Source organism: Athene noctua, chromosome 12, assembly GCF_965140245.1.
Source record: "Athene noctua chromosome 12, bAthNoc1.hap1.1, whole genome shotgun sequence".
NCBI classification, from domain to species: Eukaryota; Metazoa; Chordata; class Aves; order Strigiformes; family Strigidae; genus Athene; species Athene noctua.
This window is the reverse complement of record NC_134048.1, coordinates 16,835,023-16,861,061: the sequence shown is the minus strand read 5'-3', so window position 1 is coordinate 16,861,061 and position 26,039 is coordinate 16,835,023. Positions and strand designations below refer to the sequence as shown.

The window sequence follows — 26,039 nt, the reverse complement described above, 5'->3', positions numbered from 1 at the left end:
CCTGGACTAAAATCCCTCTACCATTTCCATAAAGCTTTAACTCCCAGAGACAGACACTGACAGATTATTTCAGCTCCAAACCATGCAATTCATTTCTTGCAGCTACAGAAATGTCATGTGGACCTGATTTTTTTTTTTTTTTTTTTTTGGGGGGGGGGGGTGTGTGCCAAGAATTGGCTGCATTTGCCATGCCCACCCAGGCTTGTGGGTGCACCAGCTGCGTGTCCTCAGCAATGATCCAGGATGCCAGTGGCACGATGCTGTGTGCTGGCTCCCCACCTCACCACCCTCTCGTGGACAAGACTTCCAAGTCCAGCCTTGAGCAGGCAGGAGGAGGAAGAGATGCCTGTTCAGTTGGCACAAGCAGAGCTGCTGCCAGGGAAAAGGCTGGCAGCAGCAGGGTGCAGAGCTTGGGGGAGGCAGTTTTTCACTGAGTGGGGGTCAGCACGGCTCCCACGAGGATGTTCTGCTTCTCCGGATACAGAGCATCCATCCTCACATAAATCCACCCCTGTGCCAGATGTGCTGAGTGAAGCAGGGCCACTGAGTATGGAGGGGACCCATTGTTACAGCCTGTTTAATTGCCTCAAAGCTCATTTTGAGGAACCATAAGCAGTAATCTCCCTCCTAATAGAACAGCCAAGAATAGCCATGTCTGGGCAGCTCTTGCTATTTGATTAATCTCATCTTGGCCCTGGCCTCCCTCTCCCAAAGCTTCTTCCACAAAGCCCTGACTCGCCTCTTTCCACTGAGTCATGCACAGCACAGATCCCTCCACTCCCAGACTGTTTCTTTAGTCTCATTATTGTTTTAAAGCCTGGGTTGGTTCTTTTCCTCCCTCTGTGTCCAGCCAAGTACAGGTTGAGATCTGGTTTATGAAACCAGATTTTCCATCTCCTGCCAAGAATCCCAGTAACATCCTCCAAAGGGGGTCTGGTGCCCAGCACATCCCAAGCCATGCTGGCCATGACACAGTTTTTGGAATCGGCAGAGGAGGAGCACCATTGCAGCAGCCAGTGCCAGTCAGTAACTCCACAGACCCAAGATCTGGGGTTTCCAGCATCTTGAAATGTTTGTTACATGTCCCCAAACTGCCTCCCTCCTGCTCCCCGCAGTGCTGTGGTGTTCAGTCTCCTGCCCACGAGGCTGCAAAATCATTGCCCTCACTTCTGCCAACAAGTATCAGGGACATGGAGAGAAAAAAAAGAAGAAAACAAAGAGGCAAACATAGAGCTGAGGAGTGGTCATTGCTTTTGTTGTTTTAAGGGTTTTGTGCTATCCCCTGTCAGCTTAGGCAAGGTCAATATAATAATAGCAGTAGATAATGGAGAAATACCAAGTATAAGAAATAACTTCAAATTAATCTCAGCTTTATTTATTTATTTTTAAGTACAGCAGTGCACCTCCTAGTTCCCTTATCTTTTTGGGTGCACCTGGAACTGTGAAAGCTTTAAACTTGCAAATGCAGAATTTAAATGGGGTAAATAGTATTGCTTCAAGCACTCCAGAACTGTTTAAAAAAAAAAAAAAAAAAAAAAGGGAGAAAAATTGTGCTCTATATTTGGCCTTTGGATTTGTTGCGTGTGCAGAAAAGGAAGGTTTGGGGGAGCTTATGGATTTGTACAAGAGCTGAAAAGCTTGTGCCTGCTTAGCAGCCTTCACTGCAATGCACACAGAAAGGAGAGAGCTGCTTTTCTTGCACATCAGTGTGTCCCAGCACTGCCCATCCATCCATGCTGAAGGGTCCTGCTGCAACGTGGGCACTAGGGATGGATTTCCCCCAATTCTACTCAATGCCTGTAAAAATTGCTTTTTAAGCATCCTTTTTGCCATCTCAGAATAAAACTTGTCTTCCTCCTACTGCAGTTATTTGTGGAAGCTTCAGAAAATTGTCCGGGAAGAAGAATCATTTTCCCCCTTCACTCCCAGGCCCTTCAAAATTCTAAAAAAAAAAATTAATCATCTTCCTAAAAAAAAAACCCTATAGTGATGTCAGCATGTCTGAGTGATGTCAGGTGTGGTCATGGAGACAGCTTGGTAACTAACCCCTGAAGGATCCCCACGGGTCTCTGCTCCAAAGGAGCATGCAAGTGGCAGAGCGGGGAGCTGTGCCCTGCCAGCGGCGCCGGAGGTGACTGTCAGTGGAGGATGCTCTGCCAGCACAAATTCTCATCCCGCTGCTAAAGAGGTCTGACAGCACATGCCAGCTGAAGCCGGGTGTTTGCATCAGCCTAGCGACACCGCCTGCATCCCTTGCTGCCAAAATACACCCCAGCCACACCATCCACGGCAGTTCTGTGCTGCAGAATGTGCAGCCAGGGTCACTAAGGAAGGGGCTGTGACCTTGAGGCAATGCCTGGCCGGAGGGATGAAGACAGCTTAAGCCATTTCCCAGAGGCAGACACAGATACGGGCAGGCCAAATCCCATCTCTCTGATATAAGTAAGTTTTCCAACCCACTGGGAGCACAACAGAGTGAGTCTCTCGGCAATGGGGCTTTTCCCACTGCTTCAGGCTGTCCACCACGGGATGTTACAACCCCTGGATCTGAGCTGGGAACCTAGGAACCAACTATGAGATTTATTCCAGCTACTGGGGTACATCATGCCTGAGTCCTCAAGGTTTCATTTTTGACCAGAATCTTGCAAGCTCTCTGGGGTTGTAAAGAGGATTTGTGCTATGTGGTCCATCTTTTACCTATTTACAGCAAAACAAGGTACTGCATATAAGAAAAAGAAGAGGGCAGCAGCATTTCACTGACCCCTGAATAGAATTCATTGAGGAGATGCCTCCATTCAGTCCTGACTCTTTTCCATTTATATCACACTCCCCAAAGTACCCAGTGATTGGTTGTGAACAGTGAGCAAATCTGCCTGGAGGACAGTGATCAGGTAGACTTGAGTTTGATGTGAGAAACCCTAAAGTAAGAGGGTTGAAGGTTTAAACCCCTCATTTTAAGGTATCTTTTGGAGTTCAAGAGTATGTTAATGTGCCGACGGAGTCATAACCATTTCCCAGCTTTTCTTCAGGAAGAAAAGACAAGGGTCCATGTGCTTTTTGCAGGCTCAGAAAGCAAGGAGCTGGAGAGGGCTTCCAATCTATTCATATTAATTATACTTCTTTCCAGTCTTGACTTTTACAGCACTCCCCAGTTTGAGCTCCTCATTTTTCAGTGTTTGGGCCTAGCTGGCAGGTTTTCAATTTCCATCAGTGAGGTAAAGTGGATGGTTACCCCCAAGTGCCCAGAAGAGCCAGGAGAAGTCTGGAGAAGGGAGCAGGACAGCATTGTCCTTGCAGCAGAGAGAATTAAGAGGGACAGCTGTGCCATGATGCAGCCCTACCTGCTGATTTTCAGTAATCACCCAATTTAGCTGGGTTTTTTTCCCTCTCTCTCCTTTTTCACTATTAAGATTTATGGGGAGGAAGGTGGCCAGCTGCATCTGAGCGCAATAAACCTCTTGTGGCTGGTAAAAACCAACGAGCTATTCTTCCAGCTTGTTAGCAGTCAGGAAGATGGAAGGAAGTGGGAGGAATCCAGAGGGTGAGGTTTTCTAATGCCTCACTCGTCACTGCTGAACCCAGCGCTATTTATGGTGCAATTATCACTGCAGACAGACTCCTTTATCATCCAGCCAATATTCTGGGTAGAAATCCTATTGCAGCCCATCCACTCCATATATCATTTGGGCGCAGGGAATGGCCAGGTGAAGAGGTTTGCTTGTGGAGAGCACACCTGCCAGACACTGCTTGTCCCTGGCATCCCTGCCCACCTGTATTTACAGCCAGGGAGGAGGCTGCTGTCCTTGTGTCCTTCTGCCCTCCCAGCAGTGTCCAGAGCAGCGGGAGGAGGTAATGATGGTGTGAGGCTGTTCTGCACCACTATGCCAACAGGGGCTTCCCATGGGAATCTGCTCCTCTTGGGCACAAGGGATGTTTTTTTACTAGTTACACAGAGCCAGCAACAAGTCTGCTGGACTGAGGATGGCTCAGAACAGCAGAGGAGGGAGCGGGATCTGCCAAGAAGTGACAAGATGCGAGTTTTGAACCCTCTGTGATTTGGTAAATGAGCCACAAGGCAGGAGAGGGGGAATCAAGTGCCTTGTACCCTGGGCGTGTCTCTGATCAGCAGGCTCCCTGGGTCTCTGCTACCTGCGGTGCTCTGGAGCACCCTCCTCACCTCGTGCCTGGCCCCATTGCCCAAGCCAGGGCTGCAAGTATTGTTCTTGAGGAGTTACCTTGGGTGGGCAGCGCAGCTCCACAGGCCAAAATCTGTATTCTTTCCTTTTTCCTCTTCTCAGAATTCTGTCGTCTCCAGGACAGAACCTGTACCTTTCTCCTTACTTTGTGCTGGAATCCCTCCTGAAGTTTGGTTACACTTCTCCAGGGGCCAGAGGTTCTCAGAGCAAAGAGACTCAGCTCCCACTCAGCCCATTCCTCCAGCTGGTTTGGGGGAAGATCAGAGCAGGCTGGCTCATGGACAGCACCAGTGAAGCCAAGTTTCCTCTTAAATACCTTCCTGGAAAAAGACTGGTGTAGATTCTCTGGTGTCTAATAAGGGTTGAGTACCCTCTTCCCCTCCCCGTTGGCAGATGCATTTCTTTTCTCTCTTTCATTGCCCGTTTTCACAGACCTTGTCAGGACTTCAATACATCCAGAAGCCTCTTCCTCTGTGTCAAACATGGGTGGTACTGGGCAGCTGCTAGTGGGAACCAGCAAGAACGCACGGAAGGCTGCTGAGTCACATAGCCTAATGTTCCTGGAGAATCAGACTAAACTCCTACCCATGTCGCTGTTTCCACTGCCAGGGCAGAGCTGAGATGAGCCCTGGTTTCCACTCCAGCACGTCCCCTTTATCTTTCACTGTGCAGAGCCAGGCTGCATTTATTAAAGGATGGGCCTTGATACTTGCAAGGAGTGAAATTCTTGAGGCACAGGAGCTAAAATAACCATTGCTCGCACTGCCTGGCTACCTTCTAATTGTCACTGACTCCTGTCTTTTCACATTCCTGGTGCCTGAAAAGGGAATAACAGATCTAGGCGATGTAATTTAATACCCCAAACATAGTGGCTTAATTGCAATCCCCATAAGCCAGCCACACAAAACTCTAAACAAATTCGATTAATTTATTTCAATTTGCACAAGTCTCCCTCTCAGACTGTAATTAATGGAGGGAAACAATTAAGGTAAACACAGCACAGCTGAGAGAGCTGTCCTTGCTAAAAGTCACATTTTATTTTAATAATGTTGTATTTATATAAGTTCCACTCTTTTAACAAGTTTCCCAGTTCCTCGATGTTTAATCAGTCCTGTAAATATTTTTCCTGGGCTGAAACCGTTTTGTGAAATCAGAAATCAACAGGGAGGGCACGGAGCAGGGAGAGACTGTATCACTGACGGGTGCTTGGGGGGACATGGGCTGTGGGCAAAGACTCGGGAAAGGGGCTAATATAATTCCATAGGGCCCTATATAATCTCTCCCACTCCACGAGCTGGCACAGTCCAACCAAGTATTGGCGATGGTTTGCTTTGTGGGTGGTGGTGCCCTACGTCGAGAGACATCTCACCCAGTGGGCAGTGCCTGTCGCTCTCACTCACTGCAGCAAATGTCTCCCCATTCCTGGCTGCCAGCTCTGATTCTTACCATCCTACACATCTGGACTGAAGCTAATGCGTGTGCATTAAGACTTTGATAGCCCCCAAGAGAGTTGTTAGCATCAGTGATAGCTCTCTGCATTACTGTGCCATCCAGGGACATGGTCGCACCTGGACCCTGCCATGGCAGGGCCTGGACAGAGCAGTGCTGGGGTTAATCCTGCACCTCCTGCCCTGTGCTCAGCCTCAGGTTGTCACTGTTGTGGGACTGGGGACAGTCACAAACTGGGGAGGGTGGGTAATTCCTCCTCCAGGTGCTCCCCAGCAGGCTGAAAGGTGGCCCTGAACCAGGCGGTGTGGGAGGGCTGGGAGACAGCTCCGTGTGGCTGCCCCAAATCCAGGGCTCCTCGGCTGCAGGTCGGTGGCATCGCTGGCATGATGGGCCCAAATGGGCTTTATAAAGCCTGTAGGAAAAGCCTGTCCCAGTAAATCTGTTTAGTAAAAGTGCAGATGACCCATGGTCATGCTGAGAAAGCTCCACCTGATGTATCTTCCCAGGTTTCCTGCTCCGGTTTGGATCAGGGCTTGGCTTTGCACATCTCCCATATGCATCACAGCCTGGGGACATGCCAGTGAGGCACCTCCAAAATGCCCTCGAATGGGAGGCAAAGGCATTATCCAGCTGCTGCTTGATGTCTGCTCCAGGTCACCTTCAGCACATGCCCGCAATCACCCTGTTCTGCTCGTACAGGACAGAGACTGATTTCACACCAGGCACAGCCTGGCCACAGGGAGCAATGGGGCTCTTTCTCCAGGGGGACAGGCAGGTCCCATTCCAACTGTTCTGGTAGTGGCTTTGAGTCACTTTTTTCAACACTTGTTATTTTCCAGATTTGAATACATCCCGTGGGTGAGTTTTCTTGAGAGACAGCACATCTGCCTTCATTGCTTTCCTTTTTTGTTTTTGAAAAAGCAGGAACAATACAATCCATCTTTCATTGCACCAACTGCTATTGCTAAAGAATGGAGAAAAATTAGGTGCTGGTTTTCTCCTTTTTCTTCTCACCTTCATTAACCTTAACATGTACTGTGCTCCTCTTCCAGCACGAATGTGGCTTTGCTAGAGAAGAAGATCTTAACTTGAACAATCTCATGTTGATTTTCCGCTATCTCAAGCACCAGCTGATCTAATTAGATTGGAAATGTGCCATTTGTTAAAGAAAGAGGAGACACAGCCTGACACCTGCTGTATTAATTACTTGCCTCTTTAGCTAATTGCTTGCCCACACTATTAGTTGAGGGAAGCTGTCACTGATGTCTCAAGTTAAAGGTGCTGAACGGGAAGGGAGGAGAGGGTGCTGTTGGAGAGATGGGGTTTCAGGATGATGGAAGCAGGGCCAGGGCTAGAGCTGGTTTACAACTCTGCAGGGATGTAAAAAACAGGCGCAAGATATGTCCCAGAATCCACAGAGGTGGGGACTGGATGGGGTGGGAAGAGGGACCCATTTGGAGAGTGGTCCCCTGACTACCAGGGACTTTGTTGGGTGACGCTGGGCAACATGTTGGCTCTTCCCACCCCTGGTTCCTGCCTGCAAAATTGGAGAAGGATACAGACATCCATTTGAAAAGCACCGATGAGGAGTGTTGTATAAAGGCCAGAAATCATTACTAGGTGTTGTTGGGATGCACGGAGGAGGAGCGCATGTGGAGATGGAAAAATACAGGAAACAAATCCAAGCAGCAGAAAGCAAAGCACAGTGACACAGGCGGTCAGGACCTCCTGTGCTGCGGGACTGGACAGCTTCTCTTCCCTCAGGTCCTGAGTGCCACCAAGGAGCCTACGCAGGGACAGACTCATCTCTCCCCGGCTCTGGCTGCTGATCTGGGGGTGAAGCTGCCGCATCCACCGTCAAGCCTGGGGTAGAGAGGCTGGAGGTGCCTGTAGCTGCCAGCCCCAGCTGTGTCAGGCAGGACCAGATCCAGCCTCTCTGCAGGCTCATGGAGGAGGACAAGGTGAAGCAGGAGCCCTTGGAGATGAGGAAGGAGCCACCCCTGGCTGCCCCAGGTCCTCTGTGTCCCCACAGACAGAGTCAGGCTGTAGCAGCCTGGGACCAAAATGGACCTTGGAAGAGTAGAGCATCTCAGGAAGGGATAGCTTGGTGGGAGCTAGTAATGAGCCCAACATCCACCTCACAGTCCCACCTGATGGTGAGGACACTGGGGTTCCATCACTCAGGCAGACATTAGGGGCAGGGTTGGGAGAGTGGCATCTTGCTGGGTCTTTCGCAGCTGCCCCCATCCAGATCCCAACTGCTCAGTGAAACAACTGGTCACCCCAGTGGAGCTGACGGATGCCTGCTCTGACTTCACAAGGGGTCGTGGGATGCTGTTCTGTCCCAGCTGTGTGATGGGACGTTGCTTCATCTCCCACCTCTGAGCTGAGGCCATGCCCAGCAGGGTGGCTGGAGGAGGATGGGGTGGAGGACACCCTAAAGTGACTGCCCCAGTCCCCTGCTCCAGTCCCAAGAGGTCAAACAAGACCTTGCTGGCTGGAGTGGAGAGAGAATCCCCACAGCACAGACCCTGTGCGCTTGGGGAACTGGAGATGGCTTCAAGTGCCGCCCTGCACTGGTCCCCAGATTCACTTCTGTTGGTGATGGAGAGCTCGGGGCGGCCCAGCCAGGGCCAGGGCTGAGAGCGGGGCTGCTTTTGGGGCTGGGGGTGAGAAAAGCATGGTCAAGGATCTGGTAGTGGCTGATGCTGCACATCCCCTGTCTGTGTCTTCCTCCTCGTCCGCATTCAGCCTCTTCCTGACATCTAGTGGGAGCAGGGCAACACGGCAAAGGGATCCGGTGCCAGCTCCAGACTCCCGCACACACAGACACGCACTAGACACGCTGCCAGCACAAGGCCTGGGCTGCCGGAGCCACCAAAGGGGCTGGCATCGGCCACAGCACACAGCTGGGCTTCACCAGGGCATGGCTGTTCCTGTAGAGAGTTGCTGGGAGTGAAATTCAAGGTATAATTCCAGAGCCAGTTATTAATGGCCTGGCAGAGATCCTGCCCTGCAGTGTGGGACCTTTTTAGGGTTATCCACCACCTCAGACTAGTTGAACCCTCTCCCTCTCTTCTATAGTTGTTCCAGGTTCCCAGGCAGGGTGCAAAGCAGAGCTGGGCAGAATTTCCCTTCTTGCCCTTCATTTTGGATGGTGTATTTGGGAGACAGAGGGAAAAAGTGAGGTGAGAGCAAGAAACAGGTGAGAGCTGTCCCGGCAGGACATCCCCATGCTTGGGGTTGAAGACCGTCCCCTCTCCATCCAGGACCACCCTCTCATTTTAGAGTCCATGCATGTCTCCCTGGATTGCCTCTCATCCCTAATGACAGCTTCCAAAAGCAAACCTGCTCCCAGCTTGCAGCCCTCTGCCCACAGTTGCAAAGGCAGGACAGGGACAGATGTTCTCCAGAGCATTCATGGGATGGACACCCTCCAGGGCCATCCCACACTGGTCAGCACCTCCACCAGGCTGGTCTCCCAATTCCCATCCTTCCCCAAAGCCCTTAGCTGCGATGATGGACAGGAGCTAGTCCCTCCTGCCTTGTTTCACATGTTCACTTTCTGCAAGCAAACCCACCTTATTTTTTTCCCTTGTTACCATCTACCTTTGTTGGGCTGTGGTCACTGTGTCTATCTAACTTGCTGCCCAAAGGCCAGGGTCTCTCACGTGACCCCAGAGCTCCCTGGTGATGCCCAAGCACTTTCATCAATGAGTAGTCAAAAGTAAACACCAGCAACAAAACAACAACAACCAAAAAAAGGTCTTTATTTCAATGACCAGGAATAAAATGTAGTTCAAAGAGTGAAGATAGTAATACAAACCCCAAAGGCACTCCAAGCAAACCGGAGCAATTTGCACGAGTCCCTTCCCAAAGCAGCCAGGCAGATGTGGCTCTGGTCCCTGGCTCTCCCCCAGCGTGGACATGGAGCAGACCCACACTTCTCCCCTGCATCCCCCCATGCCTCCCCCTTGCTGCAGGGACCTGCAGAGGCCCAGGGAGCTCCCAGATCTGTGGAACAGCCAACCTAGGGAGTAGGTGAGGGGCTTGGAGTGGGGGTCACTGAGTGACCCTGCAAAAAAAAAGGCACTTCCCAAACTTCAGTGGCATCCCACCACCTGCATGCACCTTCCCCAGGACTGCCAGGTGTCCCTCCATCACCTACCCCTGCCCACTCCAATCCAACTCCTCGGGGATATAGCCCCTATGGGGAGACACGGTGCCCCAGAGAGAGCAGCAAAGTCGAGGAGCAAATGGTCGAGGAGCAAATCCAGCTTTGAGTAGTCCTCAACTGCCCTGCGTTCACCATGGTCCCTGGGAAGCCAGCCCTCAGCTCCCCCTGACTGTCGTTGCCCCAAGGCACTTTGATGCAGAGGAGGGACCAAGATCTCTGGTTCCTGGGAAGAGCAGGACAGGGAAAGGCGTTGGCCCTGGGCAGGGACCCCTCGGAGCTCTGCCCAGAGTCTCCTGCCCTGGGCTCAGCCCAGCAACACGTGCAGCAAGGAGCACTGGAGCCCCAACATGATTTTCTCTTGCACAAACACATCCAACAGCTCACTGAGCCCTGTGAAAGCAGGGATAAAATTCTGGAAGCAATGTTAATCCAGTAAGTAGATAACACTCCTAAAATTCAACCCAAAGCCACTGAAATGATGGATGATGATCCCAAACCTTCAGGATCTCCATGGTGGAAAGCCTGGGCTGTCCAGGAGGAATACTCTTTTCCCTGTGTTTAGAGACAAGCAGCAGCCAGGCACTTGCAGACAGGCACTTGCTCCCCTGACATGGGGCTCACAGCCTCGGTCACGGATCCTGCCCCCTCCCCAGCTCTCCAGAGGTTCAGCTCCCTTTGACATGACTCTGTGCTCTTTCAGGAGATCCTGAACTGTTCTGGGTCCCACGTGCAAGGATCCAGTCTCCACTCACATCCTGATTTTGTCCTGAGGCAGAAAGTTCACAAGAAACACTGAACACAGGAAAATTGCTCTATTCAAGGGGCGGAAAGTCTCACAAAGCCACTTCCAGGCTTAACTCCCTCGCGCCATCAGCTCCTAGCCCGCCCCCCCTTCCCATCTGACCCTGCAACCTGAACCCAGCCAGGCTTGGGAACAGCAGCCTTTGGGTGGGGGGAAAAGCACCAATGCTGCCAAATCCCACCCTTCCCATGGGGCTTCATGGCAGTGGAGCTGGCAGTCGGGGAAGTGGCTGGCAGTCTCCAGCACGGCTCTGGCCCAGGGAAGCAGTTGGCGAGCTCAGCACAGCAAACACGGCAGAGCACTGAGCAGAGCAATGGGAAGGGGACATCCTGACCTGGGCATGGTCAGAGAGCAGCATCTCCTCACTGTGTGGTCATGGAGGTGGTTATGAGCTGCACTGTGGGGTTTGGATTGTTTAATTTAACCTTTCTTCTTGTTTGAACAGAAATTAAGTCAAACTTGTAAGCAGAGGCAGAGCCATCAGCTCCCAAGGCTGGGGGAAGCTACTGGGACCTCTCTGCCTCCCAGTGCCACCTCTCCCCAGCCTGAAAATCTGCTTCACAGAGCAGGACCATCTACTAAAAACCCTACACTGTCCTTCAAAGAGGAAGAGGCAATCCTGGCACTAAGTTCTCTGCCCTAAGGAGAGTTCTCCTTAGCTCTGGAGCAGCTCAGCAAGTGACTTTGGTCCCCAAGACACAACCTAGCTTTCCATCCCAGTCTCCCCTCTGATGGCACAGCATGGCCATGTCACCAAGCAGCTCCCAGAGGTGGCACGGACGGTGTAGTGGTGCTGCTGGTCCGACATCAGCCCCACTGAACCAGGCAGAGGGTGCCCAGCTCACCACTGAGGTTGATTTCGGGGGGGCTCAAACCACACAGAGAACCATGAAGTAACACATAGAGAAACTCAAGGGGGTGGAGGTCTCCCCTGCAGAGAGAGGGGGGACCAGAGGGCTCAGACGCGGCCCCGGGGGCTGTGCTCAGGCAGCGGGTGCCTGGCGAGGGGCTGCTGCAGCAGGGAGGCGAGGATGCGCTGCAGCTGAGTGAGGCGGGCACGCAGGGACGTGGTGGAGAAGAGGTTCAGCTGGTAGGACGGCTCAAGGGGCAGGATGGAGATGAGCCACCAGCACCATGTCGGGCCATCTGCCAAAGCCTAGAGGGGAGAGAAAGAGAGACCCCCAGGTCAGGAGCTGCAAGGTGAACGCGTGTCAGGATGGCAATGCCAGCTTTGGATAAGGTATTCCTCTGAACTGCCTTTTTGACTGTCTGGGCTCCAAACTGCCAGATAAACTAATTTAATTTCCAGACAAGCATTCCCCAGGGAGTCTCCAGACATAGATGTAACCAGGAAAAAGTCTATACTAAAGAGACAAAGAAATATCTTGTGCATTTCCTTGTTTAAGGTAATGCTTTTTGTAAACATGAGCCAAATCCCACGTGGTTGGTGACTTTTGGGGCATTTGCCTTATCATCACTCAAAGAGGCAAGGTGCAGGCCAGGCAGGCACAGCCACAGGGCAGTGGGTTTGTAAATCGGCTTTTTTAAAAACCTGAGCCAAACTAAGAGGGAAATGCTCGATTCAGCTGATGGAGGACAAGTCATTCAGTGTTGATGCCACTGCTGGCCAGGACAGCCTTAGCCTGGGACAAGCCCGCAAGAGCATATTTATAACAACCCAGACAGGTAACGTTTTCTTAAAGGAGTGAAAACTAAATTTGGGGATTTTTTTTTTTTTTTTCCCTCCAGAATCTGTATTTGTCAGAGCAATTTAATAAGCAAACTGGATCCTGCCCTCTTAGCTCCTCTCCTCAGGCCAGCTGTGTCTGTCTCAAAGGAACACAATGAGAAAGGAGACCACAGGCCCACTGAGTTGTGGGGTTCATTTCTTTGCCCATTCGGTTTTTTTTTCCCCAAGTGTTTTCAAATCCAGGCAGTTCAGTTACTTGGTTCTTGTTTAGGAAGAGACTCCAGGAAATCTTTTAAAGCTCAATGCTCAGTTTCCAAGAACAATTTAAAACCATAAAGAAATATTAAATAGTTTTAACAAACAAACCCTACCATCTCTGAGTGAGAGATGCTGTAACTCGTAACAGGAGTGAAAAACAGTTTGTTTTGCTCATCTCAGCTGAGCAGAGAAGCAGGGTGGCTAGCACAGGAACAGCGCTGCTTCGGAGGCTCTCTTGGTACCCTTCTCTATTTACAGCATCCTTTCCCTTGGGGCACTACCTGGATGTCCTCTTCCTTCTCCGGCAGAGGTCCATGATGCATCAGAATGTGCCTGGAGGCCAGGTCTCCGTGCTCACAGAACCGCTGAGCCAAGCGGTACGTGTTTTCATGCAGGCACTGCAGCTCCTGCAGCTCCTCCCCGGCCACCTGTATGGAGGGAAGAGGTACATAGAGGGCGTCTGTGGGGAGGCTCTGTCCCACCACAGCAGGGGGCTTTTGCCCTGGTCCTGCCCTCACCTTCTTGTCCTCCAGGTACTCGATGTCGGCAGTGTGGTAGCCATCCCTGTGCCCGCGGCTCAGCACCCGGAACCGCCGCCTGCCGATGGTGTCCACCAAGGACCTCCCGTCCGCCAGCAGCTCAATCTGCCGTATCTCCAGCACGCAGCCGTAGTCAGCAAAACTGGAGGGAGACGGGAGAGAAAAAACGGGGCTGAGCTGGGATACCAGTGGTGAGAGAGCTGCTTCTCCTGAAGGCACCAGCTCCAGAGGAAGAAAAGGCCCAGGAACAAGCTGGCTAGAAGGGGGCAAATTCAGAAATTCATTCAACTCTGTTGAGTGACCACTTGCTGCTAAGAGGGCAGGGAATAATGAGCACACTGCCTGCACTCCCTTGGATTTGCCATATACCAAAATGACTCAGTTTGTCACACTGCCCTGAAGTCCAGTGGTCCCGAAGACACCATCCCTTGCAGAGTCATCCTCCCAAAGCCCAGAAAATGTTATTTATCTCATTTCACTTGAACAGAACTGGAGCACAGGGAGGATATGTCATGTAAATACAGGTATTTAACGGAGTACTTGGGTTAGGAGCCTGGAGACAGCCTATCCGAGATCTGGAGGTGCCACCAGAAACATAAGGATGGCCATACTGCACCAAACAAAAGCCCATTTAACCCAATGTCCTCTCACAGCTTGTTAAGGACAAAGTATGAGAATTACAGCAATTTTCAAGTGCTCACTAAAAGGAGCTGGATGTCACAGCCAGGAAACCGTGCAGCTTACAGGTGTCCTGAGCCAGAAACTGTTCCCAGACAGTCGTATTTAACAGCCACCACTGGCTCTGCCCAGCTCCAGTGCTGGCCCCATTGACTGTTTGGCCGGTGGGAGGCAGCGAGATCCCATTTCACTCCACCTCCCTGCTGATTTTATCTGTGGGGTGCAGTGGGATAGAAAATTGCACCTGGTTTCTTCTCTTGAAACTACTCAGGATTTTAAACATTTGGGGCTGGGGCAGAAAGGGGCAAATCAACCAGAGCAGAGGGAAGCCACCTTGCCCAGGAGCTCACCTCTTCCCATTCTCATATATACACATGCCGAACCTCCTCGTGCCGGTCTCCTGGCACCGCCGGATCATGAGGCGGTAGCGAGGCTCGAAGACGTGCAGGGGGCAGGCGATGCCTGGGAAGGACATTGTGCATACGAAGATGGGGATGTTCTTGGTCAGGCTGAGGGACAGGAGAGGAGACCACTATGAAACCTTCTGGAGCAAATCTCATCCCAAAGGGCTCTGCATCAGCTTGTGCCATGGCTACTCCTCAAACCAGATCTGTCCTTTTCCCCAGGAAGTGATGCTCCAGTGTAGAGCAACACCAAAGCTTCCACTTGGCTCACTGAGAGCCCAAGGACAGACTCTGACCACAAAACAGCTCCCTGCAGAGATGCTCCCTCATCCCCAGATGCCCAGTGGGGCACGTCTGCACCCATCCAGCACTGCTGTGTCGTGGTCCTAGAAGTGGGACAGACACCACTTGGGCAGCCCCAAGCCAGAGCGATGGTATGTGGTGTGGACAGCCCCCTCAGAGCCCTTCACAGCCCCTGTGCGCACAAACACACACACCAGGGCAGGTCACTGCTTACTTGGACAGCTCTGCCATCTCAGCCTGGTGCAGTTCCCGGCGCTCAGCCAGCTGTGCAGGGAAGGTGGCCAGCATGATGTCCTGCAGCAACACGGTGGGGCTGTAGCTTCCAGCCTTCAGGTACTAAAAAATTAGACCCAGAAGTAGGTTGAAGAAGAGCTGGGGGGGAAGCCTGAGGCCCTGGCAGGCTCTGAATCACGCTCACATGTATTGGAGCTGAGGGTAACTTTAGATCAGAGAAAGTCAGAGATAAAACCTATTGGGGGATGTCAAGCCATCTAGCAGGACAGGATGTCAGCTCCACTGAGACCTCCAGATGTAGCTCAGACCCAGGGCCCATCCAATGCACCGTCCTGTCTCTGACAGTGATGCAGTCCTTGTATGACAACCTAATTTCCCTGATGGTCTCATCTGAATCCCTTTTCATTAAAAATTAAATCAAATCTCCAGGCTAGCAGTTTTTCCATCCATTTCCATTTTTTAAAGTAATTAGCGTCCACTTCTTTCTTTCTCTGTCTCTCTACACCTCTCGGTCCTGTTTACAGTCTCACTAAATCACTGTGGCATCTTGGGGAAATTAATATCTTGGTCTTAATTATCAACCGTCTGGTCATTCCCATGTGAGCAAAGTTGATGCCACCATGCCAGGGAGCTGCTAATATGACAGCATTACACCTTCCCACCCCAGCCCTGGGCAGGCTGCTGGCAGCCAGAGCTAGTCCCCAGGGCTCTCTCAGGCTCCCTCCCACAGCGCACGTGCCCCCACCTCTCTCAGGCTCTGTTTGCAGAGGGGGCAGTTGGGGCGGTGGTCCAGGCAGCGTTCGAGGCACTCCTTGCAGAAGGTGTGCCCGCACGGCGTTGTCACCGGCTCGAAGAACATCCTACAGAGGGACCAAAGTCAATGGACCACAGAGAGCAACACAGGGGAAGGAGAACAGATAAGCTCAGCCGAGAGAGAGATCACAGCGCCTCTGTACACAGGGCTGGGTGCCATCAAAGCCACCATTCCCCAGGCCTGGCTCAGCACCCCAGTTTGGAAACCCTCGCTGGTCTCAGCCCCACAGTGCGGGATCCCACAAAGCACTCAGGGATGTGCAGAGGCCCAGGCTGCTGCTGCAAGGGTTGAGGAGGTCAGGGAGAGCAAAGCTGTGGGTGTCTTCAAGCCCTGGCAGCCCACAGCTATGAAACCACATTCACTAAAGCTACATTGGCTAAGGTTTGCTCACAACTCCTGTTAATTAAATTAAAAGCTTCCTAACTGGCTTATTCCTTTAATTAGAAGTCTGGGCTCAGACTGTCGGACCTGCACAGAGATGTAAGACGAGAACTGTCCCAGGCCTAAACACTGCTACCTGTCCCTTTGGGGTCCCTGCAGACCCCATCAGGGCACCTTCAGTCCTGGCAGGGCTGTGGTTCCCCAGACACCCACAGTGGTGTGTAGCCCAAAAGGCAGCCGCGGGAAAGCGCCTCCTTGTCCCCTTCTCCACAACTAGAGATGACAGCAAGCACTTGGGTTGCTCACAGGTAGCTTCAGGATCAGAAATTAAATGAATATGTCAGGAAAGCCTGCTCAGCACTGAGCCCCAACTCCTCATGAACATTATGTTTCCATGCTCTCAGAAGAGACCTAAATTCACTTAATTCAGATCAGATACAGGCTTACTCTCTCTCTCCCCTGTGTTATTTCCCCATGCCATGCCCAGACCTGGAAAAAGCTGCTGAACAGGAGACCCTGACTGTCTTGCACATCCGGTGGTGCAACACCCAGCCCTCTGCCAGCAGCCGCTTGCACAACTGCTCAAGGTCCTGGGACATGCCAGAAATAACAGCCTGGTTTCGGCATGCCCTGTGGCAGCACCCAGCTCTTCCCTGGCCTTGAGTCAGCAGTTGGATGTGGGCTCTATCCTGTCCCCTTTCCCACCTCCAGCGGGCACAGAGCTCGGAAATGCTCCCCTCTGGGTTTGCAATACCCCCACGGCAGATGGTGTTTCCCTGAGGCAACACCCTCCTGTTCCAGCCTGCAGTTACAAAGGGCAACCACTGCTTTCAGTCTTTGACCCCACTAAACATCTCCACCTCCACACTGATCTCCCAGGCAAAACAGACCTAACGATGCTGAGACAAGGTGATCTGAGCTCTTACAGTCTGGCAGGGCAAAGCATGCCCCTGTCTTCCCCTCTTATCTCTTATCTCTGCTGAAACCTGCATTTCAGCAGTACCAGGGACTGAGTTGGCTATTAAGATGTGAAGATCCACACCAGGAAAGAAAACCCAGCAGGTGCTAATTCTTCATCCTAAAAGCTCTCTGGCCAGAGAACTCACCGTATGCAGAGGGAGCACTCCAAGTCAGATATGCTCAGCAGCTCCTCGAGGCACAGCTGGGTACACTTTGCTGCTGCTGTTTCCTCTTTGTTATCTAGTGGCAAAAGGGAAGCAAAGAGAAGACAATCCCCCATTTCAACACTGAAAATTAATCTTTGCTTTCTGACCTCATTTTGAGGTGTAGCAGTTAACTGGTACACAAAGGGCTTTGGAAGTTCAAACCAAAACCACTAGGAAACGTAACATAAACCCCTCTATTAACCCATCCGTGCTCATCCATAGCTTTTACGTCACTAGGTCCTGGCAGAGGAAGGTGGTATCTCCCTAAGTCCTTTTGCAGGCAGGGAAACTGAGGCACTGAGAGGTGAAGTGGCCTAAGAAGCTCCTAGATGGAGGCCTCTGGAGACCTGCCACGAGACATCAGCACCATTTCACACAAACACAGGTACATGGCAGCCATCTGGCAGGACACTGATGGCAAGTTAATGCCAGTGGAGGTGCCGCTTCCACCAGTGCATGGCATGCCATGTCCTTCACAGGGCATTAAATCTAAACCTATGGGAACCAAAGGGAGCTTCTCCCTGACTCCATACAGGGAACAAGTGATGTCTGGCTTCAGCAAGAACTTTTCACCAAGCTAGACCCAGAAATCTGGTGTAAGTTCACCAGCCCAACACAGGAAGATCCGATCCTCCTCGCATGCATGAGAAGCAGCAAAAGTGCTGGCCAGAGCTGCCCCATTGTACGCCCCTGGGATGTCTGCTTGCTGAGCTGGCACACGGCATAAACACTGTTTTCAATGCCAAAATGGATTTTAAAAAAGTATTTTGCATGAGAGGAGATTCTGGTACCTTTAATGACACTCACCTACTAACCGCCGGCCCTGCCTCTCTGACGAAGTCTCTGGTTCGTGCCGCTGCCCCAGCTGGGAGAGGGTGGCTGTCCCCTGACCGTGCTCAGACCCAGTGTCCCCTCTGCCATCCGTCGGCTCTCCCTCCTCATCCTAGGCAGAGCAAAGATGAAATTGTGCCCAAAACCTCTTCTCCCTTTGAATGCACAGCCCTATCTCTCCCACTAAGCCCAATGGCACCGGGAGGCTGTCTGGTGTGTTGCTGTGTATTAACATCTTGCATCTGCAGGACGGCAGAAGAGCGTGGCCTTCATATATCCCTGCTCATCTCATGGTACAAACCGGGGTTTACTCTGTCCAGATGTACCACCTTGTATTTGGGTGTATCTGAGCCCATTTTCTCTGATTTCCCCCTCTCTCCAAACCTGCCAAATTCCTCTTTAGAAGGCAAAGAGTGAAAGATAAGCTTTCCTTAATAGCTGCTAATGGTCTGAACTGTTCTCAAGTGTGGTTTTTGCATGAAAAAAGCATTAAACTGACCTTTTTTTTTTTTTTTTTTCCTGAATAGTGTCACTTGGGTGTTTTAAATACAATGAGAGTCTAAAAACCTAGTAGAAGTACTGAAGAAAAAAACTGGGAGAGAAATGGAGACAGAAGAAGCCTCTTCTGTGTCCCCAGTTCCCACAGAATCAGCTCCAATAGTGTCTTTTCTCTTCCACCCTCTAGTACCTGCAGCTTTTCCTCCCAGCATGCAACCACGTGTACGTGGATATGGTCCTGCACAGCCTCCCCTTATCACAACTGTTTTCCCATCATATGAAAACCCAATTTGGGATGTCCCAGAGGGACATTAAGTCCCATTGCAGACTCAGATTGTTGCAGGCTCTCTTACCTGAGCTTGTGTCGAAGACAATGGGAGAGCAGGGCTCCCTCCATCGACCTGGGGACCAGTCAAGCCCTGGTGAGCATCACTGGGGCGTGCAGCAGCCGTGTGTGGCTGAGGAGCATCCTCTCGCTTGAGGATCTGCAAGGAGAAAGTGGGGCTCAGGGGGTGCTGGGAGAAGGAAGCAGGGAGGTGAGTGGGCTGCCAGGTTCCCTCTTTCCCCAAAGCAGCCTCCTGCTTGCCACAGGACACACTGGGGTTATCTGTTTCATCGCTGGCTGAGCTATCTTGTCAAACAAAGGCCTTAGCAACATTTAAGGAAGAAAGCAGCACAAGGCAGTGAACAAAATGGTGTATTTTAGGGGCTGGGAGCCGTGTTCTCTATCACCCACAAAGAGCAGGAGGGGTATAAGGTCATTCCCCATTTCCCTGCCCTTTCCCTCCTGAAGAGCAAGTGTCCACCCATGGCATGAAGTCCCCAGGCTGAGGACACTGCTGGAGGCACCCCTGGTGATGGTGATTTTGGTACAAAGGTGAATGCTGGCCTGAAATCATCTGCAAAAAAGACACCAGCTTTCCAGTGACAGCTTTTGGCTGGATGCTTTCCTTGAGTGACTATTGATACTGTCTTGAAACCCACCTTGTGCCATGTCAGCATCTAAACCCTGCAAAACCTGAGACTTGAAGATATGAACAGAGCAAGGGGAGTTTTTGTCATGGGTGAACCTGCACCAGAGCAATGGGGAAGTTCTTGGACCAGGACCCGACTTCCCTTGATCCCACTGCTGACCAGAGCAGCACGACTGTGATGGACACGGGTCCTTCAGAGCACAAGAGCATCTCCCTGTGTGATGTGAGGGCACAGGACCCTGCCACGGTACAGCCCACGCACCTTCTCCATCTCTCTCTGAGCAGGTTGGAAATGAGGACTGAGTGTCAGGCAGTGTTCCCATGCTAGCAGGGCTTCGGCTCTCTGTCCCATCTCCAGAAGCACCTTCCCTTTCCTGAAGAAGACCTACAGAGCAGAAAAACCTGTGGTCACTATGAGACAGTGACGAGCTGAGCACATGCCCCTTCAGCTCCTGTGAGAGCCCTGAGGGCATCTTCCTCCACTCCTGCCTGCTCCCATCCCAGGCCAAAGCACCTGGACACATTGCTGCTCCCATGCTCAGACTTGTCTAAAATAGACAGGTCCACCTGCAGCCAGGTGCCCATAAAACAGGACTCTCCCAAAATGCAGCAGTTGCAAAAGCCAAGCAAATAAACCCTAGAGGCCTAGAGAAGGAGACAAGGGCTTCTGCCTTTGAAGCTGTGAACCAGCGCAGTGTCACACCCTCCCAGCCTGCATGTGAGCAAGGACAGACACGGCACCGGACCTCTCCTGTTAGTGCAACACAGCGCTGGCAGCCTGGGTTGGCAACCTCACGGGTCTGGCCAGTGTATTTCTGAGCAGGATGAACCCAATGGCTAGGAGAATTCAGGAAAGGGGGTAACTGCTCCTGTACAGTAAGATTTAGCTCCAAGCTCAGCCGGCCGATGGGGCCCCCCTCTGCTCACCTCGTGCTCTCCAGGCTCAGCTCTGCACACAGCATCCAGGTCTTCCAGCGCTTGCAGGTGCTGCCCCAGCGCTGCGAACGCCTCTGCCCGGCACAGCCGCAGGGAGCTGGCATCAGGGGCTGGAAAGAGAAATGTTATCACTCATGTGATGAGTCCATGGCGAAGCAGTGGGACTGGGTGGCGCCGGGGAGATGCCACCACGGTGGGACAGCCCCTGCGCCACTGCCTCGCACTGAGCACAGCCAGCTCCTGCGCTCCTCTTTGGCAGGAGTCACTGGCCTTGTAAGTCTCTGCAAGGAAGTTATCTCCCCTAAACATCTAGTTTTAAACTACTGGAGACAATTTCCTTTGTTTTGCCCCATCTCCCATGAACGCCCTCAACCAAGGGGCCACACCACTGCCTTGGGGCTCTGCCACACTGGGATCTGGGCTCTCATCCATCCTTTTGGGATGCAGCAAAAAGGCTGTACCATACACATAGTCCCTGCGGGGGCTGTTGCCACGGAAGGCTCTGCAATGTGATTCACCCAGCAGAGCCACAATAACATGTTACCAAACAAGCCTGCAGCTACAGAGACCTGAATGCCCAAAACACCAGGGAGCCTCCCAGACCAACCTGGCTGCCACCACCCTCCTGGCACAGAGGAAAAACTGGCAGGGGTGCAAGGAACTGCCCCCACCATGTGACTCAAGGCTTCCAAGTTTGAGAAAACTCTGAGATTTCCCAAAATGGAAAAAGGGAACTAAGTATCCAGTGCCTTGTCAGTGAGATGTCAGTGGTGGGGGGGGCACTGCTCCCACAGGCACTACTGGCCATGACACCCCAAGTGTCACAGTGCTGGGCACCCCACATGCTCCTCCCTGCTCTTAAATAACAGGCAGGGAGACCCTCTTCTCTCCTGGGAAACACCATTAAGCCCTTCCTTTCTACCAGCACTTCCAGCACAGGAATTGGGGTGGGGGATGTCAGAGAGTATGAGCAAGCAGCACTCCAAAGGCCCACACTCATGGAGTAATCAGGTGTGGTAATGTTTGTGGGTTTGAACTGCAGAGATTCCCAGACCCACCCCATTATATCACAGCTTGCCACGGAGGTGACCTACATCCAGTGCTGTGCTGGTTTCCCTGCTAAGGCAACGGGGCTGTGCACTCAGTCCTGTGTCCCACACAGCACGGAGCATCGCCCAAGGGTCACTAAGGGCTGGGGTTGGGGACCTGTTGCTCCCTGGCCCTTTTGGGGAAGCCTCCAGTGTCACACAGGTCCCCACTGGCTCCTGGCTCCCTGTGGGACAATGGTAGGTCCAGCATGGGTAGCACATGTGGTGGCCCTGCAGGATGCTGGCTCTAAGGCCAACCTCATATCATAAATTAGGCACCATCTGCAGGCAGTGGTGCTGCATTTACTGTGGCAAAGTGGTGCAGGCAACATTACTTTGCTGAAGGGCCGGCAGCTGCCTCCGGGGCAAGCCAGGTCCAGGGCCCTGGCCAGCATCCGATCAGCGATCATCAGGAGACATCGCTGGTGATGATGTCTCCCATGCTCCCAACCCCAGAAGCATTTCCTCCTGCCTCAGTTCAAACATGACACTGATGTAGCTCTGCCAGCAAACTGCAGGTTCGGACTAGCAGCCCCATGACAGCAGGGTGCAGGCAGCCAGCATCTGCCCACACCCCTGCCCGCCTCCTCTGTCACCATGCCCAGTTGCCCACCGATCTGCCCAGGCGCCTGCCACATGGAGGAGGAAGCTCTGGCTATCGCTTCCTCATCCCCATGTTCACTGTGAAGCACAGGGAGCTCTTGCTCTTTACCTGGTTCCACCATAACATGGGGAGCAGCAGAGCCCAGGGCCAGCCACTCCTGAACCAAAGCTGTACTGGCCATGCTGAGCTGTGCAGCAGAGCAACACCTGATCCCTCAGAGCTTATTTTCATTTATAATGTTAGCTGGGACCTTAGGGCTCAAATCAGGAAACGTGGGAACTTGCTGCTCAGCAACCTGTCCCACAAGTATGCATCTAGAGATGAAATATTCCATCTCCTGATGACAGGTAGAGATGAACAAATGGGTACAAAGTCTAGAGGCTTGTTATCCGTGTGGGGAAACCCATTCAAACATTTGCACAGCCTGGCAATAAAGCAACTGATTTGGTGAGGGGGGAAAAAAAAAAAAATGTAAAATGAGGCTCTGAATTCTGCATCTCTGTTCTGCTGCAGCTATTTTTGATCTATGATATCATTAGACATCAGGGACGTAAGCCAGCTGGCGGCCCCAGTGACTGATGAGTGACTGATAGTGCTCCCCAGCCTCCTGTCTCTAGGCATGTTGGGAGGCCTCCTGTGTTACACGTTACATGTATTTATTTTTTTTTCACTTAGAAATACAAAAGAAAAAAAATTGACAATTAATTTTTCTTTCAAGCAAAGAGAGCTGCTCTACAGGCTGGGCTGAGCAGCGCACTGGAAACTGGCCCACAGTGCGACGCTGAACCATGGAAAAAAAACATTCTTTTGGGTCGAACATTTCTCAGTGGTTCTGTTTGAAAGCGAAGGGGATCCCGTAAGAAGTTGTGCAGCCTGAAAGTGTGCTGCAGGCAGCAGGAGTGGGAAAACACATTCCGAAAGCACCACCCACGTGGCTGAGTCTGAGCAGCACCAGCAAGTGCAGGTTTAGGGGAGCTGCAGCTGTGATTGAAATTTCCTCATTGCCCTAAGCCGGACTTCCCCTGTCCTTCAGGGAACAGAGCAGGCAGGGAAGACCGAGGACAGAGCTTGCAATGTTTCCTCTTTATACTCACAGAGGTTTTTCAAAAAGAGATGTATAATTGCACACCCCAGTCAGACAAAAGCCTGGCAATAAGGGAAACAGTACTAGAGAACTGCGCACGTTCGTTTACGCCGAAGGGGTGCGCAGGGTACGAGACGGGTCCCTCGGGAGGTTGCATAAAGGCACCTGCTTTCTGCTGCCAACACCAGGATGGGGCAGCCCGCTCAGCCCTTTGGTTCCAGGCATCCCCTGGACCTCTGGCACTTGTCTCGCAGCAGGCGATGAAGAAGTGTCTGCGCCGCGGAGGAGAGCTGACTGCTGTCATAGAAACGCCAGTGGAGAAAGTACCTTCTGCCTCTGCCGTCCCAACCCCCTGCTCCAGACACATTGTATAACCCCTTTTATTTAAGCATTACTCTACAAGAAATCCACTTACACATTAAAGCAGATCAACCCGTCTGGGCCTGATCCTGACCCTGCAGGCAAACGTCTCGCCAGAGCCAGTTGCAGAAGGGGGCTGAGGGGTGCTGGGGGGGGGGGGGGGGGGGGCTGCCCTGCACCATGGGGCTGGTGAAGGAGCTCGGCCAAGGCTGTGTCCTCACCAGGCTCTGAGGGTGAGGACGTGTCTGTCCCGGACTGGAAAAATCCCAACCACTTTACATAATGGCCACCCCCCCCCGGGCAGAGCTCTTCCTCTGACCCTGAAATATTGCCGGGTGGCAAGATGCAAGAAGCTGTTTGCTGTTCTTTCCTCCCCAGCCTCTTGCTAAGGCCAGAAGCATGTGGCTGACGGGACACAGGCTGTGTGTCCTGCCCTGGCTGCTGGGATAAGCAGCGGGGGCTTGCCCTGCCACCCCCACCCCCCTCCCATCACCCCGAGACACCTGCGGACATGGGAGAAATGCCCAGCAGCCGGATCCCCCTGCCCATCCCCACCGGCGCTGCCTTTCCAACACTTCCAGCTCCCCGGGTCTCCCAGCTCTGGGCTGTGCAGGCTCAGAGGGCTCCAGGGTGCTGTGACAAAGTGACCCACGTTGGCACCCAACAGCACACAGCCTGCACAGCCTCACGGCACTGTAGGGCTGGCCCCTCGCACCCAGCACCCCCCAACCCGCCCCTCGGGCCCGGTGGTGCTCACCCAGCTCGACCCCTTTCTGAGCCATCCTCAGCGCTTCCCGCGCGTCCCCACGGGTGACACGGTCGCGGACGTGTGCCACCAGCCAGGCCAGCCGGCTCTCCCGCTCCACGCATTTCTCCAGGAGGCCGCAGAGCACCACGTTGCACTTCGCCGCCCCGACGCCCAACAGCTTCAGCCTCTCCTGGCACAGGGGGCAGCGGGAGGGCACGGCCCCCCCGAGGCACGGCTTGCAGAAAGAGTGCCCGCAGGACACGGTCACCGGCTCCCAGAGGAGGAGGAGGCAGGAGGGGCAGCGCAGCATGTCCAAGCCCCCGCTCCCGAGGGGCTGCCGGACGGGGCTCCCCCCGCGGCGCGGGGAGGACGGGCTGGGGGGGCCGCGACTCATCGCCGCGGTCGCAGCCGACGAGGGGGAGCTGCCCTGAGGGCCGGCGGTGCCCGCACAGCCCGGCCCGGCCGCCGCCGGGACCCCGCGCATCGCCCCGCCCCGCTCAGCCCACCCTCCGGGCCCGCCGGGGCAGGACCCTCCCGGGCCGAACCGGCGGGGGCGCCGGTGGCGGAGCTGCCGGGGCCGCCATTGGCCGCCGCAGCCGCCCCGCCCCGCCCCGCCCCGGCCGCGTTTCGTAACGGAGCCGGCGGTACCGGGGGGCTCGGGGCGGGGGCGGCCCCGGGAGCCATGCGGGAACGGGGCTGGGGTGCCCCAGCCCGGGCTCGGGCTGGTGGGCATCGGTCCCGGGGTGTTGGGGGGGCCCGGTGCCGATCCCCCGCCGGGAGCCGGGACACGGGGGTGTTGGGGGGGTCCGGAGCAGCCGGGGTGCGGGGTACAGGTCGGGGCACACAAGTGTGAAGCCACGCGGGGGGGTGGGGGTGCTGGAGAGCAGGGTCCCCGGGGGATCTGGGATGCTCTGGAGCAGAAGCAGGGTGCAAAGTGCTGGGGGATGTTTTGGGATGCCCCAGAGTGGAGCCAGGGCACTTTGGAGACAGCTCATGGTGTGGGGCTGCCTGGGGTTTTGGGGTGCTGCGAAGCAGGGCTGGGGCACAAGGCCTGGGGGACACAGGGTCTCTGGGATGGGGACAGGAGGGTGGGATGCGCCAGAGGCCGGGGCACTGGGTAGCTGGGGGGCTCGGGAGCAGCCCAGGGAGGGGGTGCCTGAGGTAGCTGAGGCTCTCCAGAGCAGGGCTGGGGTACAGGCTGTTGTGATGCTCCAGAGCAGCTGGGACTGGTGGGGCTGAGGTGCACCAAGCCCCCCTTTGCTGACCCCACCATGCAGACCCATCCTGGCAGATGTTTTGGGGGACAGGGGTGTTCCTCCAGTTGATGGGAAACTGCATCTCCCTCAGATGCTCTACTTATCCAGAATTGAACGAGTTCAGACCCTGTACGGGGACGGTCACCTTGCCACTCACAGACCCCCAGGGTGGGCCCTGTGTCCCAAGGGAGATGCATCCCCCCTAGCACATGGCCGTACACCAAGCGGTCAGCAGCTCTTGCGTGGCAGGTGCTGGAAAAAACAGCTGAAATCTGGCAGTTTAGTAGATCAGACTTTACATAAGGATGATGCACAACCCCCAGGGCCTCTTTTATGTGTCCCCAAAAACAAACCGACCCCATGCATGTGCTGGAAGGGGTGCTCAGGGAGGGAGGTCACCGGCAGGACATGAGTGCTGGGGAAACCCATACCCCACTAAGGGAGTGGCTGGCAGAGGTTTGGGCTGTGGAGCAGGTTTTGTTTCAAAATCTGCTGTGATTACATTAAACAGCTCATGAGTGGTTTTAAAAGCTCATCAGCTAAGGATGTTATGTGGGCTTGGAAGGCTT

At 53.5% G+C, this 26,039-nt stretch overlaps 1 protein-coding gene across 1 annotated transcript; it reads right to left on the bottom strand.

The window, feature by feature from the left end:
- Positions 1–9,415: 9,415 nt before the first annotated feature.
- On the bottom strand, positions 9,416–24,795 carry LOC141965123 (LON peptidase N-terminal domain and RING finger protein 1-like). Its single transcript, XM_074916259.1, has 12 exons — positions 24,224–24,795; positions 20,322–20,440; positions 19,657–19,779; positions 18,774–18,905; positions 17,899–18,034; positions 17,032–17,125; positions 15,476–15,590; positions 14,711–14,832; positions 14,140–14,298; positions 13,091–13,253; positions 12,854–13,000; positions 9,416–11,780 (listed from the first exon to the last, which is right to left on the bottom strand). The coding sequence occupies exons 1-12, from the start codon at positions 24,696–24,698 to the stop codon at positions 11,583–11,585; spliced, it is 1,983 nt and encodes a 660-aa protein (XP_074772360.1). The 5' UTR covers positions 24,699–24,795; the 3' UTR covers positions 9,416–11,582.
- Positions 24,796–26,039: the final 1,244 nt, after the last annotated feature.

Coding starts and splice junctions, on each gene's coding strand:
- LOC141965123 (XM_074916259.1), bottom strand. CDS start 24,698: ATGCGCGGGGTCCCGGCGGCGGCCGGGCCGGGCTGTGCGGGCACCGCC. Junction 13,254..14,139: donor ATATATGAGAATGGGAAGAG/GTGAGCTCCTGG, acceptor GTCTCCCTCCAG/TTTTGCTGACTACGGCTGCG. Junction 13,001..13,090: donor AGTACCTGGAGGACAAGAAG/GTGAGGGCAGGA, acceptor CCCTCCATACAG/GTGGCCGGGGAGGAGCTGCA.